The sequence below is a fragment of the Quercus lobata genome, chromosome 9, assembly GCF_001633185.2.
Source record: "Quercus lobata isolate SW786 chromosome 9, ValleyOak3.0 Primary Assembly, whole genome shotgun sequence".
Classification (NCBI taxonomy): Eukaryota; Viridiplantae; Streptophyta; class Magnoliopsida; order Fagales; family Fagaceae; genus Quercus; species Quercus lobata.
In genome coordinates, this window is record NC_044912.1 from 8,862,436 (window position 1) to 8,878,095 (window position 15,660).

The window sequence follows — 15,660 nt, forward strand, 5'->3', positions numbered from 1 at the left end:
GCGATGCCAATGGGGATCAAGTCAAGTCAACTTACGCGAGTAGACAAGGAGTGATGTTGGTTCTATGTAGGCATAGAAAGCAAAAGGCTACCATCTTGGATGGGTTCAAGAAATGACTTGGGTTTTATAACTGATGTAACGTGAATAGTTTTGGTTTTTTTTTTTTTTTTTTTTTTTAGAGTTTCAAACTATGGCATCCGCTGTTAATGATAGCTCTTTATTATCAGACCAAGACATCAATCGATTTTTGGTATAAGCGGGAATTGAATCTCAAATCTCTTATTCAACCATTAAAGATATTACCAGTTAAGCTAACTGGAACCCACATTAATAATTTTGTTAATTCATTAATTTTGCTTTATATTTTTTATTTTCTTGGATGAATGTTGTTTCTATTTAGAATGCACGTCCCTATTAAGAATCAAACATAAGTATAATTTGATATCTGATGAACCACAAAACCTGAGTCAATTGTAAATCAGTTGCTAGTTTGATATCCAATTTTTTTGTTTGTCAACCACCTAAACAAGAGTATTGTTTAGCATAATTGCATATAAATCTAACAGTTCAAAGTTGAATTGATCAGTTTCAAATTGAACCAAATTCCTTATTTTCCAAACGTTAAACATCTAAATAGGTTTAAAGCTGGTGAGATCTCATTCTTCATTGGTGTGGGGGGTTGAGGTGTTTGATAATTGAGTTTTAATTGGAGTAGTGAAATTATGTGGTACAATTTGTAATAGTTAGTAAGTCACACAGTGCAAGTACCATTTACAATAAAACTTCTATTAGTATTAAGAAATAAGAATTAAATATTATTAAAATAACTTTTAAAATTTCTAAAAAATTTTAATAGTAAAATTATAATTGGATTTGTATTTGTATTTTTTTTTTTTTAATTTGAAACCTTGGCAACAATCAATTGTGTTACTTATTTTAATGTAGTTATAATAAGTCCATGGAGGGGTTTGAATTTGAATTCTTCTCATAAAGGAAAGCTAGTAATATTACTAGATTATGAGTTTGAATTTTGATTCTTCTCATAAAGGAAAGCTATCAATATTTAAATTAATACTTTCTCAAAAAAAAAAAAATAATAATAATAATATACACACAACTTCTAAAGAATAACTATTAGCTATATTACCATTTTTTTTTTGAGAATATTTTATTACAAAATATTGTTTAAGGAAAACGTAAAGATTATTAACAATTTTACTTTAAAAAATTAATTAAAAAAAACTTACAAAGTTATAATCTTTTTCTTTTTTTTTTTCTTCGAGGGGGACAAAGTTATAATCTAATACGTAAAACTATTTAATTATTTATTTGTTTTATGTTTGAAAATTAATAATACTCATGAAGGAACCAATTGATAATTGACAATTAAGAATTAATAAGTTCTCCCTAAAAAATGATAATTAACATAAGGATAAATTACATATTTAATCTGTAATTTTGTAATCTTGTGTATCAATTTAATCTTTAACATTATAAATGTGTCAAATTGACATTTAAACCTTTTAGTATAATATCAAAATGATCAACACATTAAGTAATAGATAAAAAATGTTTATATATATATTTTTTGCACGATACTAGTCGTGACTGCATAGAGATTCGAGCGTACATAGACCTACCATCAAATATCTACCGCTAAAAGTCCGTATGTGACAGTCGCGGTAAAAGTTAACATTTTTCAAAAAAAAAAACCTCATAAGTGAGTACTGAGCTGATTTCAGTGGACAGAGTTGGGTGAGTGAGGAAGGAACGGCAGTGACGCCTGAAGGTGAAGACCGGCGGCGGCGAGTCCCGACGGTGAAGCTGATTTAGGTATAATCTCTCTCTCTCTCTCTCTTGTAATTGTTTGGTTGCCGAGAAAATGTGGAAATCTTTTTACTTTCTCATAAACCTAAAGGGAGGTTTAGGGTTTATGGTTTCAAAGTTCGTAATTCTATAAGTTTTCCATACTCTTGCTACTTCCCCCATGAAAAATCTCTGCCCGATAGAATCTTAATCTTTGAAGATAAGATATACCCTTAAGAAAATTGGGTTTTTGATTAGGTTACAGAATCAGTGTGATTGCTTTACTTGTGTATCAGTTAGGGTTTATTTAGTTAAGTACCTGAAATGACTAATACCCAATTGATTTCTGAACTGTTACTTGAATTGGTAATGAATAAAATTACTTAATAGTCCAAATTTTTTATATTTAAAATTGGTATTGCTGAGATTCAGAGTTGTATGCTGTATTATTAACTACATTTTGTTGATCTTGAACCCAATAAGCTTACATTCAGTTTGATTACTTAACTGGGGTATGAACTGGATTATCTTTTTTTTTTTTTGGGGGGGGGGGGGGGGAACTTTCACTCGCACCCAATGGGTCTTGAACCCACAATCTCGCCCTTTATTCCGTTATTATGGGAGGAGAAAGTGCCAAGCTGAGCTATAGCTCATTGGCAAGGTTGTCTAGTTTTACATACATGATACAAAAGATCTCATACGGGTGTTCCTTGCATGAATTGGAAATGGTATTGATGATGTTTGTTGGATGATTTGGATTCAAAATACTCATTTCTGCTTATACTTTAGTATTTTTTGACAATGTTATAGTTCTAACTTTTAAACTGAATATGGTATATAGAATGTCTGTTTGGCCTTTCAAATTTGTTGTGCATAACATTGTTGATATTCAAAAATGTGCTGCTTAGAAATTGCATCCTTTCCAACCTTACAAAGCTACCTTTCTCTATTCGGATATAATCCAAATTGAAGATTATCGGGTGTTAGTTTGTATCTTACAAAACTTCAGTTGGCTTTGTTTGCTTGCACTTGAAATGGGTGTGCTTCATTTACTCCTACCATTGGGCATTCAATTGTGTATCTCTGCAATGATACTTATCTCAGCAATTGCATTGGAACAGTGTCTTTTTTATTATTATTATTATTATTTGATATTCAGTACTATAATTCAGAACCCTAGATGGAAGATGTGAAGCTCTTTTACTTAGTAAAAACATCATCTCCTAGCTGAAATTTCTCTTCTAGTCTTCCCTAGGGTTAGCTTACAATATAAAAGCCAATTCATGACTTAATTTCCCATAATATGTCCATGATTCCCTCAGGGGAAAGTTTCTATTAAATAGTAGTCAGTACTTCACTATAATAGTATAATGTGTACAACATGGGTGGAGCAATTTTATAATTGTAGTTGTTGCTTTTGCTATCTAATATTGCCATCATCTAAAGTTAGTTCTTCTGTATGCATAAGCCCAACAAAAGTGAAGCACTTCAATAATTTTTGTTTATTTTATTATCAAATTATTGTGCTCACCTACATTGCTTATATTCATCGAAATTTCGTATTAATATTCCAATTCAAAATATCCACTTCCAATCCACATTTCGAAACCTATAAATGCCAGTAACTCAACAAGTTTTATGCACTGACACCTAACAGTGTCAGACAGCTTGAGGAACTGAAATCCCTGCAAGACGCATCTGATGTGCTGCTGACACATTTCATTTATGTCAAGAATCAATGTTATTTTTCATTTATGTCAAAAAAAAAAAAAAAGAATCAATGTTATTTTTCCTGTCCAAGTTGGTAGGAAATGCTCCAAATGTGTTGGTTTAAGTGTACTTTTTGATATTCTGAACGTGTACATTTCCTAATCTTAAAAGTGCTGTGTGGTGACCAAAAAAAATGTTTTCTGTGTTAATAAAAAATGGATTTCCTAAATTTTAAGACGAGTGAGAGGACCCGTGCTCATCCTAGAATCAGAGAGACAGAAACACCCCACAGACACAGACACAGAGCAGTTGCACTCCTCCAAAAAACTTCTTTTTAAAAGAATAATATCTGCTGAATTAGGCTAAACTTTGTATTTGTTTGATCAGATTTCAAGTTATGGACCCCAAGTCATGTGTAATTTAGCGCTTTTGTAACTTTGTTACTTAGAAATCTTGTGCGAGTCATTTAGTTAATCTTTTATATTGATTTATGATTTAAATGTAAAGTATGACTTTATCTCTGTTTGTTTTACATACTTTTTTGGAATTTGGGCTATATGTGTAATTCATTTACATATAAAGGTATTATAAAATAAATATAATTATATTTGTGCCCTCATTTTTCTTGATCTACCATGTCAACATTTGGAACTTTATCTGACCCATATAACGTATCTGGTGCTTTCTTATTCAATGGCGTTAAACATATCAAAATATATGGTGTATTGTGACACTGATCCCTATTTGCTCTGTTTGAAAATTAAATAGAACAAGATTTGATGGAAACCATAGTATACTTTTTAAAAGATACATATGGAAAAGTGTTTATAAGTTTCAGTGAATTTTTTTATTAAATGGGTATCATTTAATCGCTTATAGTTTACACATATTGAACATGGTATTTGTTTTTAAGTTGTTCCTTTTTAAGTTGAGTCAAATACCTGCTTTAAACTAGTTTATGCAGTCCATCTTAATTTTATGCTTCTCTAATCTGCAGTGTGATGACAGTGATACTATAAACAATGCCAAATTTCTCATCTGAGCCCATGTGATTTAAAAAAAAAAAAAATTATTGTTGCCTCAATCTAATTTGTTGAATGCTTATGGAAAGCTTAATGCAATCCATTATAGGCTCCTGGAATGCTGAAGAAGTAATATCAATTTTTATTATTATTGATTTATGGAAAAAGAGTGACTTCTATTCTGTTATGGATGTTGCCTTAATTGTTTCTCAATCAAGTTTTCTTTTCAGACCACTTGTTCTTCTTTTCCACTTCCCCATTTTTCTTACTTAGATTTATTAACATGTTGTGCACCTTGTCACTTTGTTGGTCTGTTGTCTAGCAGAGAACCTTTGGGAGGTTGATGGCAGGCAAAGCGGCAAAATCTGTGGTGAAGGCAGTTGGGGACTACCAGTACCCATGGCGGGAGAAGTTGGTTAAGTACAAGAATGAGCTATCCAAGGGTGTATGGGGTTACTGGGAGCTAGGGGCCTGGAAACCCCTTGGCATTAGTGCTCGTCATAGAGCTAGACTTCGCAAAGAAGTCCTACTTGCTGGGGAAGACTGGTCATATGATCCAGAGAGGAAAGAGATGAGAACCAAGAGGAAAGGGCACAAATGTGATAGGATTGCTGCAGAAAAACGGGCAAACACTGCTAGGTTGATGCAAGAGATGCCACAAATGTTGCTGGATTACAAGAAGCGCAAGTGGGAGAAGAAGATGAAGGAAGAAGACAAGAGCAAGTGAATGGTTCCCTCTTGATCTTTCCTTTTCTTATGACGTTTCTTTTTGATAAGGTCTTTCTTCTTTTTTCCTTTTTCTTTTTCATGAATAAACGGTAGAAATGTCTTCTTATTAAAGCTTAATGGACTTGGCTTAATATGCATACACTCTACATCATTTTTGTGTATGTTCTTGAAAGAATTTCCTGGAGAAATATCTTATGCACTAGAGTGCACAAATGCACATTATGTTTCCTCCAGAAAATTGATTAGCTGCTTGAAATTGTTATTCCTCAAGAAATTCAAAATGTCATGGGATACTCCTTTTCTGTGTTTTTTTAATATTGAATCTTGCAAAATATCAAAGAGATAAGCTCAAGGACCTTGGTAAATCAAAGCTTGCGTCAGTACACTGTACACCTGACTGAGTCATGCAAATGGATCAGTGGCTCACTCTTTTTTTTCCTTTTTCTTTTAGTTTGTTTATGTACAACTTTTTAAGCCTTACTAATTTTTTTTTTTTTAAAGTACAATTGTACTTTTACTGATTTTTCAAAAAAATCAGCAAATTAGCAAATCAACAAAACGTTAATCCAAACCCAAAACTCTGGGAAGCAGTGGCCACACCTGCCTTCATCCATCGTATCAAAGACTGCCTTGCCTTACCAAAAGCTCCCCCACTTGAAAGCCCAGCATTTTTCCGCCACCCAACATGTTTTGTTGATCAGTCACAGTGGCCTCATGATAAGGTATTACTCTCAACCATCACAACTTTAGGGGTCGCGCTTTTAGAGGGATGAAATCATAAAATCAAGCTCTACTTGAGATTGCTTTAAGACCTTAAAAGGATGAAATTATATGTACCAATTACTTAAAAGGAGGTTGTACTATTCATAACCATCTGGTCTATTTTTGGGCTTACTCCTACTCCTAGTTGTGTGCCCTGTCGAGCCCAAATACTTCACCTCTCGATATGTTCTGCTTTGCCAAGTCCTAAGTATTTTTCTAATAAGAGAGGGAGGGTTTTTGATATCCCCAAACCTTGATTTAATGATCTAAAGTTTGTCTTCCATGGTGTTCAATTTCAATTAATAATATATTTTAGAACTTTGAAACTTACAAAGGAATTTTATAAATATTTTTTGAATAACAATGATCATAGATGTGAGTAATTCTTAAGTATACTGAAGTATAATGAATGATGTTCTTTCCTCTCATATTCATGGTGAATCAACTTATTAAATTCATGGTGGGATCCACCATGGATATGAGAGGAGAGAGCACCTACGAATTTTCTTTTAGATGTTAATTGATTAATTCATTTATATATGAAGGAAGTATAAAATGTATTTAGACGCCCTAGACTAGACATATTTTTCTAGACCATAAATTTGAGGGATGAAAAGAATCTATTTAAAGTTTAATTGAGGTATTCAATATAAACGACGCCATTTAAAATTTGCAAGTTTTAAAACTTTTATTTTATATTTAAAATAATTTACACATATAAAAAATCTTCATAAAAATGTGGCTATATTTTGCATGAAAGACATTTAACATGCTAATAACATAGTTAATATGTCATGATTTTGGCATGATCATAGTTGTATTAGTACAAAGAAACCAATTCAATCGAGTATGAAGTTGTTTAAAAAAAAAAATCAAATTGATAACTTTTTGTAAAAAGCGTTCAATAAGTAACATTATTGGGATATTATAAGAAACTAATAACTCTTCATAAAAGGCCTCACTTTAAGTTGTTGCCTAAGGACATAAAATGTGTTGAACCGGCCAACATGCTCCCAAGTATACCCACATTGAGAATTTCAAAGTCATAAGATTCACAAGATATTCATCAAGAAGCATAGAAACTAAAAAGAAAAACAAGGCATGGTACAACTATCAATTAAATTATATTCAACAAGAATTCGATTCAACCATAGTCAATAATATGCTAGCCAATGTAGATTGTTGTTATAGCAGAAAGATGTATAAACATACCTGATCATGATATCTACATGAGAATCTAAAAAGAAGGTCGATCGATATTTAGTGGCAAAAGGCTAGGGTGTGACGACCATTTCCTCATTATTGGATTTAAAGAACAAGCCAAAGAAAATTAAACCATCAAATTACATGTTCTTTAGATTTTTAACATGCATATTAAATTTTGTGCTGATTGGATATTATTTACTATTTGATTTATAAAATTATTTTTTATGCATAATTTTAAACTACAAAAATTTGAAATTTAAATATTTGATTAATAACATAGTTATTAACTTTTGATATTATGGAAATTTTGTAAGTATTGAGGATATAAAAAGAAAATGTAATCTAATGGTGGATTTGTCAAAATTCAAATTCAATAATATATATATATATATATATATATCGAGTAAAGTTATAATTTAAGTTTCAACAAAATTTGTCGTCAAACTTTGTCCAAAAGTATTATTGTTCTTAGATAATGCGCAAATAGTTGAGATATGGAATACAGAGCATTTGCATGAGCTCGTACAAAGTCTTGTTTATTCTAACCTAAGAACCTATTTTTTCTATTTTACATAATCATTTTTCAAAAACACTAATATCAGATTATCTATTTTACACTACATTTTATTGAAATATTATTTATTTTTCAAAATTATATCTCTCTCTCTCTCTGTTTTTAATTAAGCCAAATTTAACCTAAATACTGGCTCAAAACAAGTTAAGCTCAATCTTGCAAACAAGCCTATATTTGTTTAAAAAAAAAATTAAGTTGGTACAAAAAAGGTCAAAAATAAATTGATCTAAAATATATAAAAATGTAAAAATAATAATTTCTATGTAAATTTATGGTGGGGTCTACCATGAATGTAAGAGGAATGACTACCTAAGAATTTTCCTTTAGATGTTATATTGATTAATTATTGATAAGGTTACTTAGTTGACTTTGTTATAGTGTAAAATTCACATTATCACTCCAAGAAGCGAGTATGGATCCATATTTTGAAGGCATTATTGATTATTTTTATAGCATTAAATAATTCGCTAATACTATGTTATTTCATTGGATAAGTTACCATATAAAGAGTATGCATTTTCTGTATGTGGTCCAGAAATCTTAATAAATTTATAATAAAAAAAACATTTTTTTAATTATTTGCTACTCTTAATTGTGGTCTCCAAAACAAAATACCACTTTCTATATTACTATTATCCAAATTCCTTTCCATCTATCTTCTTCTCTTTTCCCATCCCTTGTTGTAAGGTTGAGAGAGAGAGAAGGCTATATTTATTTATTTCATTGTTTGACAAAAAATGAGTACATGTTTGTAGTGTGTATTGACTGGGATATTTATATTAAATATTATAATAGTTAAATTCAAAATATTTTTCATCTCATAATTTGTTTAGATCAAATTCAATTAATAATTTATTTATATATAATTAAATTGATTAAGGACTCTTGTTAATATATTGTGAGTACCGAAGATCTTAGATATTATATTGGTTAAACCATTGAAAAGTTCAATTGACTTGATTAATTAGAGTGAAATTCATGTTAGGTTGTTCCTTAAGTGTGGATCCATATTTTTCTAGGGAAATTATTCATTAATTTTGTATGTAGCATTAACAATAACTAGTATGTAGCCCCGTGCTACCGCACGGGAATGGATATATTATTAATCATGAGTTTATTCATGTTTAAAATACTCAGTTAAGTCTAAATTCATATTATTAATCAGAAATTTTCATTAATAAAACTTAGCAGTATATATATTTTACACAGAAAGATGAACCTTGGTGACAATGTTTATCCAAAAGATCCATTCATGCTTTTGAATCTTCAATCTCTATTGGTGATTGAAATTTTCGCAGCTTAAAAAATTTAAAATTTAAAAAAAAAAAAAAAAAAAAACCCTCAGAGTTGTACTCATTTTGTAGTTTTACGATTGGTCATTTTGTAACATGATGGGCATTTGTGTGAAGAAAAAACATCTGAAGTTCCATGGCTGATAAAAGAAATTCTCTCCAATCTCTTTTTATAGAGAGAGGGGTCTGTGCGTGTTTTTAATCATCCTTCAAAGTTGTATTATCACGAAGTAAGTCCAATGGATTTAGATTGGTACTACCGATTCCCAAAACATGAGTGTTTAATGTATTATTAATTTTTCACTGGCTTTTGCACATGACAGCAAAATTAAAAATAATTAGATTATACACGTGTATAGTAAAATTGGACTCTAATTTCAGATTCTAATTGAACAATTGGAATGATAATATATGATAGTAACAATAATAGGAAAATTCAAATAAAATTTCGAATTAAATTGTAACAATTTGAATAAAAAATTCCAGTAGAAAGACAGGGTAGAGTGATCCACTCCAAGAAGGCGACCAAACTTGCGTAAATATAGAATAATAAATCTCTCTTCGGAAAATTTACATTGTTCATAACCTTTACCTTCACTGAACATTTTAAAAATATAGTGACTCACATCTACCATCCAGACATCTACAGCCAGGTCCTCTCCAATTCGCGTGAGATTCCATTGATCACTAAGTTCCTTTGCAGCCTGCAAAAAGTATCATCCATCGGTCCACAACAGTGCTTTCTTCATTGTTATAGGTGTCAAATCTGAACAAAAAGCCAAATATAAGGATAGTGAATTTTAGGCATAATGTGCATCTGTGGGGCCCAACGATATTTAGGCCAGCTCCATTTATTCGTTGGGGCTCAAAGGCCCAAGCCGAGGAAGGTTATGGCCCAGACACGGTAATGCAAGTACAAAATAGTATTGGGATACAGCCGAGGATAATTCAGTCCTCGGCCAGTCCAAAGTCTCCTCGGAAGAAAGGGCAAAAATGATATAGAAACAACTTGGGAAAAAATCTAAAATATCTGTGCCAATAGAAAAGGGTATGTTGGAAAGTGTAACGACAGGGGAAAGCTGCCCTTACTGCCATTCAATACTCTGCACCTGACAGAGCCATACTCTCCAGCTTTTCAACCACCCCCAACCACTCCGGGTAGGGGCTGATAGGACAAGTATCAGTTTTGGAGTGTCAATCCTACACGTGGACGAATGATAAAAAAACACAGGCTAGTATAAAAGGGAAAGAAAGTAATTCATGCCAGAGAGTTGGGAAAAATGGCCAAAAACTAGAGCCTCCCAGCCTGCCTCCAAGAGAAAGACTTCAGGGGCGAAGACAACTTAACCATGTATGGATATTACGAAAAACCCACCGCCTGGTGACCAAGGCCTAGCCTTTCAAACCCATGCTCTACAAATGATATTGTTTGGGCCTTTTCACGAGTTAGCCCAACACTGCTATGGTTCGTTGCAAATTGTGTCCTTACAATTGGCGCCGTTTGTGGGAAAGGCTTGTGTGTTGGCATAGGCGGTAGGTCGAGAGAGTTCCTTTGTCATTTCTAACAACTGGTTATAGAGTTTTAGCGTAAAATTTCGCTAGGGGCTATGCTTCTTGACTAGGAGCTACGCTTGGTAGCGTTAATCGCATGGATAATTCTAGGGGCTTGGCCGAGGAGCTAACTCCTCTAAAACCAAGGTCCCACGCAAAAAATAAACTGAGTTTTAGACAGAACTAAGGTATTGTATGGTCCTCGGACTCAAACCTATGGGGAAACCAACTACTTGGATGAGAAAACTGAGTTTTGGACAGAACCAAGGTATTGTATGGTCCTCGGACTCAAACCTATGGGGAAACCAACTACTTGGATGAAAAAACTGAGTTTTGGACAGAACCAAGGTATTGTATGGTCCTCGGACTCAAACCTATGGGGAAACCAATTACTTGGACGAGAAAACTGAGTTTTTGACAGAACCAAGGTATTGTATGGTCCTCGGACTCAAACCTATGGGGAAACCAACTACTTGGACGAGAAAACTGAGTTTTGGACAGAACCAAGGTATTGTATGGTCCTCGGACTCAAACTTATGGGGAAACCAACTACTTGGATGAGAAAACTGAGTTTTGGACATAACCAAGGTATTGTATGGTCCTCGGACTCAAACCTATGGGGAAACCAACTACTTGGACAAGAAAACTGAGTTTTGGACAGAACCAAGGTATTGTATGGTCCTCGGACTCAAACCTATGGGGGAAATCGAGTTTTCGAAGAAAAACTGAGTTTCGTAAGGTCGGCTACTTAATAAAAATTCTAAGTTACTCTATCCTCGGCTCAAATACTATAAAAGGTTAAAGCTATTAAAAGTGTTAAGAAGATGGTGAAACGCCCCACTATTCAGCAACCTAGAGGGGCTGTTCATTTTGCGGGTGGTATATCTTCGGATGGTTACTTCCTACACCGCATCGAGCTTTCAGTTGTCGTCTCGGCTATTTTTGGGGTAAGTGTTGTTTTCGCAGGATGACATTGTTGTGCCAAACAACTCTATTAAAGTTATGATAATATATTTTCCTTAGCAAATATTTTGACCCTAAATGTCATTAATTCAATGTTATATTATTGTGCCGAACAGCACTCGCAAGTTCATAATAGCGCCTCTCTCTTTGATAAGGGATTACGGCCCCAAGTATTGTACTCTAAGGTCGGCGGTATTGTGCCAGGCTGACTCAGTAAACTTATCATAATGTCCTTTCTTTTTCTACCTAATAGGAGTTTCAACCCTAAGTATCACTTGTTCGATTCAGTATTATTAAGCCGGATTGTTTCTATAAACACAGAGTAAGATCTTTTTATTAATTAGGACTTTGGTCCTAGACGTCGGTCAAAGTTTAAAAATAAAACGAATTTGCAAGATTGTACGTCTATTCACTGCATTATCATTTCGAAAATATAGAAATAGAACATGTGAAGTAAAGTAATAACAATTTTTATTAATATAAAGATGTATTACAACATACAAAGAGGAGCTTAAACAAGCCTATACAAAAGGTGGATTACCAAAACAATAAAAAAAAAAAAAAAAAAAAAAAAAAAAAAAAAAAAAAAACAACAACAACAACAACAACAATGCAGACAAGTAAACAATCAGATGCCTTTTTAAACTCGTCTCCGAAATCCTTCTAAACTCTGCCCCAGTAGTGCCCATATTGAGAGAAGGACCTTCTTCAGAAGAAGATGGAGGAGATGAATGAAAAGAAGGAGGAGAAAAAGAGGGAGGAGATGAAAGGAAAGAAAGAGGAGAAAAAAAGGGAGAAGGAAAAGCACCAGGATGGATCTGGTGGTGGAAAGAAGAAGAAAGAGAGGCAAAAGGAGACACCAGTGAACGAAGAGAGGAAGAAGCAGGGGCACTTAGTCCCTGCCTCAGTCCTGACTCTTAACACACTGGTGCCATGTTAGCTATACTCATGAGAGAGCGGCTGGTACTGATAATGGGTGTCCTCGGCTCAGTTACGCCGAAAGTTTGACGTGACGAGCCCCTGCTTCCGATTTTGGCTGAAAGAAAGGTGAGACAGATCTTGAGTCTCCGCCATCCCTACCCTGACCGAGCCATTTCGAACTTTATTAAAACATGGTGTTTTTGGGAGGGGTATGGTTCCTTCATTACTTATTATTATGGTGAACGTATCGCAATTTAATGTATAACTAGCGGGTAAAGTAAACTCTAGAGGAGGCTAAGGATTTCAGATTTCAGAAGGATAAAAAGGGTCTCTGTACAAGAGCAATAGCCTCCAACTTTTCTTCTTATATGAAGGCCAAAACGGAAGGTATTTAAATTTATCCAGATTTCTAAGAGAATCTGTAAACGAGGATGTACGCGTTCCACTTCCCCACATCATCAAACAAACCATCGAATTTAAGTAGTCTCGTAAATAGAAGTCATTAAAGGCGCGTTTCGGATAATTAAACGGCGAGAACGCGTCAGGGGTAAATTCAAAAGAATGACTCTTAGACCGGTACATTTCCTGGGCAGATGGAGAACCGCCAACATTAATGAAAGGCTGAATTAAATGAGTCATAATAAAGGCTCAGTATTACCAAAACCCTCCTCTCCAACCAAGAGATCGGACAGCAGGGTTTTGAGGGGCTATTGTGGGGCCCAACGATATTTGGGCCAGCTCCATTTATTCGTTGGGGCTCAAAGGCCCAAGCCGAGGAAGGTTATGGCCCAGGCACGGTAATGCAAGTACAAAATAGCATTGGGATACAGTCGAGGATAATTCAGTCCTCGGCCAGTCCAAAGTCTCCTCGGAAGAAAGGGCAAAAATGGTATAGAAACAACTTGAGAAAAAATCTAAAATATCTGTGCCAATAGAAAAGGGTATGCTGGAAAGTGTAACGACCGGGAAAAACTGCCCTTACTGCCATTCAATACTCTGCACTTGACAGAGTCATGCTCTCCAGCTTTTTCAACCACCCCTAACCACTCCGGGTAGGGGCTGATGGGACAAGTATCAGTCTTGGAATGTCAATCCTACACGTGGACGAAGGATAAAAAAACACAAGCTAGTATAAAAGGGAAAGAAAGTAATTCATGCCAGAGAGTTGGGAAAAATGGCCAAAAACCAGAGCCTCCCAGCCCGCCTCCAGGAGAAAGATTTCAGGGGCGAAGACAACTTAACCATGTATGGATATCACGAAAAACCCACTGCCTGGTGATTAAGGCCTAGCCTTTCAAACCCATGCTCTACAAATGATATTGTTTGGGCCTTTTCACGAGCGAGTCCAACACTGCTATGGTTCGTTGCGAATCGTGTCCTTACAGCATCTAATCACATATTAGCAATTTATAACAAATGTAAAGATGCAAACTTTGTAAGTGAATAGTAAACAAAACTCAGTGTTAGAACCAAGAAGAAAGTACTTTAATCTGAAACTCAGTGCAAATGTAAAGATGCAAACTTTGTAAGCAATTTATAACAAAGATGCAAACTCTAGCTTTGCTATCTTTTTGGAAATTATGCAATGTACCCAAACCAAGTTCTTATCACCGATATTAATCTCTTTAGTTTTCATGTTTGACTACAAAATCAAGAAAAAACTTAATTAGTATAGTAACTCACTTGACCCGATACATAGAAGTGGTTTTAATGAGAATGAGCCCACATACATTTAGCCACATGATACAAAATTCAACTTTAATTTCAGATTCTAGACACATGGCACAAAATTAGAGTTCTAATTTGGAATTCAATTTCACACTCTCTCTGCTTCACCTATTATTTTATATATAGATAAGGTGATCATACCATGCGTTCATAATAAACAAAAAGAAGAAGCTCATAAAAAATAATACTAATTAATCCCCCTCAAAAAAATAATAATAATAATAATAATACTAACACTTAATAATTTTTATTTGTTGATAGATTAAATTCTATACACCAAAAAAACTATTACTTCTCACCCAAACCGTTCTTCATCATCCCCTCTTTCCTTCTTGTTGACTGTTAGGTTGAGAGAGAGTTTATACAGGTTATGGGTTATATTTATTTGATCGTTTGACTTCTTCTTTTTTGATGAAAAAAAAAAAAATATATATATATATATATATACATATATATGTGTGTATATATTAAGGCTAAATTATATATTAATTTTGATGCTCTCTAATTTTGGTCTTTTTTTTTTCCCCCAAACTTTACTTTTTCTTTTTTTTTTTTTAAAAAAAAAAAAAAAAAAAATCTTTTTCATTTGTTCTCGATTCAATCATTCCTTCTACTTTCATTAGGTACGTTGCCATTAAGTATCTAAAAAACCCAATGTGATTTTGGTGTTTAATTTTTTTTTATTTTTTTTTAAAAAGTTAATAAATAAATTCAAAGAATGCTACGTAATATTATACCATTCAATATTTTTTAATTGGATGGGAATATTGACAAATTCACTGTTGGATTACATTATCTTTTTTTTGGGTAAAAGGATTACATTATCTTCGTATATTCTACATGCTTACAAAATTTTAAGGTGATCAAAGATCAATAGTTATGACATCATTCAATTATTTAAATTCAAACTTTTGTAGTTTAAAATAATACATAAAATATGAGTTTATGGATCGAATTGTAAATTATATCTGATTAGCATGAAAATTGACATGCATGTTAGGAATATATATAGAATATGTAATCCAATAGTGAGATTTTAAACAAATTCAATAATAAGTTATTAGGTGATGTAATATTGCTTAGAGTTACATTATGTGTAATTTGAACCCAACCCTATATATATAGGTGTTAAGGTACTTTTTTTACACCTAACTTTATTTGAGTACCACCTATTTATATCACTATAAGTTATTGGGTTTTCCCAATAACTTTTTGGCTCTATTATTATGTTAATCACAAATATTTCATATCTCATTATCTAAATTGGGTCATGATATAAACTATCACAAAAAAACTCCTATTTTATCCAAATCTATTATCATTATTTAGCTAAGCCCAAAACCGGTCTTATGAATCCAATACACACATCTTATTCTATTTAAAGCCTAATAATACT

At 33.2% G+C, this 15,660-nt stretch overlaps 1 protein-coding gene across 2 annotated transcripts; it reads left to right on the forward strand.

Moving 5' to 3' along the window:
- The first annotated feature begins 1,660 nt into the window (after nt 1–1,660).
- Nucleotides 1,661–5,580, forward strand: LOC115959145. Of its 2 annotated transcripts, none has more exons than XM_031077452.1 (2): nt 1,661–1,833; nt 4,861–5,580. In XM_031077452.1, the coding sequence occupies exon 2, from the start codon at nt 4,882–4,884 to the stop codon at nt 5,263–5,265; it is 384 nt and encodes a 127-aa protein (XP_030933312.1). In that variant the 5' UTR covers nt 1,661–1,833; nt 4,861–4,881; the 3' UTR covers nt 5,266–5,580. The 2 variants fall into 2 exon arrangements, with proteins under 2 accessions (XP_030933312.1, XP_030933311.1); XM_031077451.1 differs by having other exon boundaries at nt 1,664–1,833; nt 4,864–5,580.
- Nucleotides 5,581–15,660: the final 10,080 nt, after the last annotated feature.

Coding starts and splice junctions, on each gene's coding strand:
- LOC115959145 (XM_031077452.1), top strand. CDS start 4,882: ATGGCAGGCAAAGCGGCAAAATCTGTGGTGAAGGCAGTTGGGGACTAC.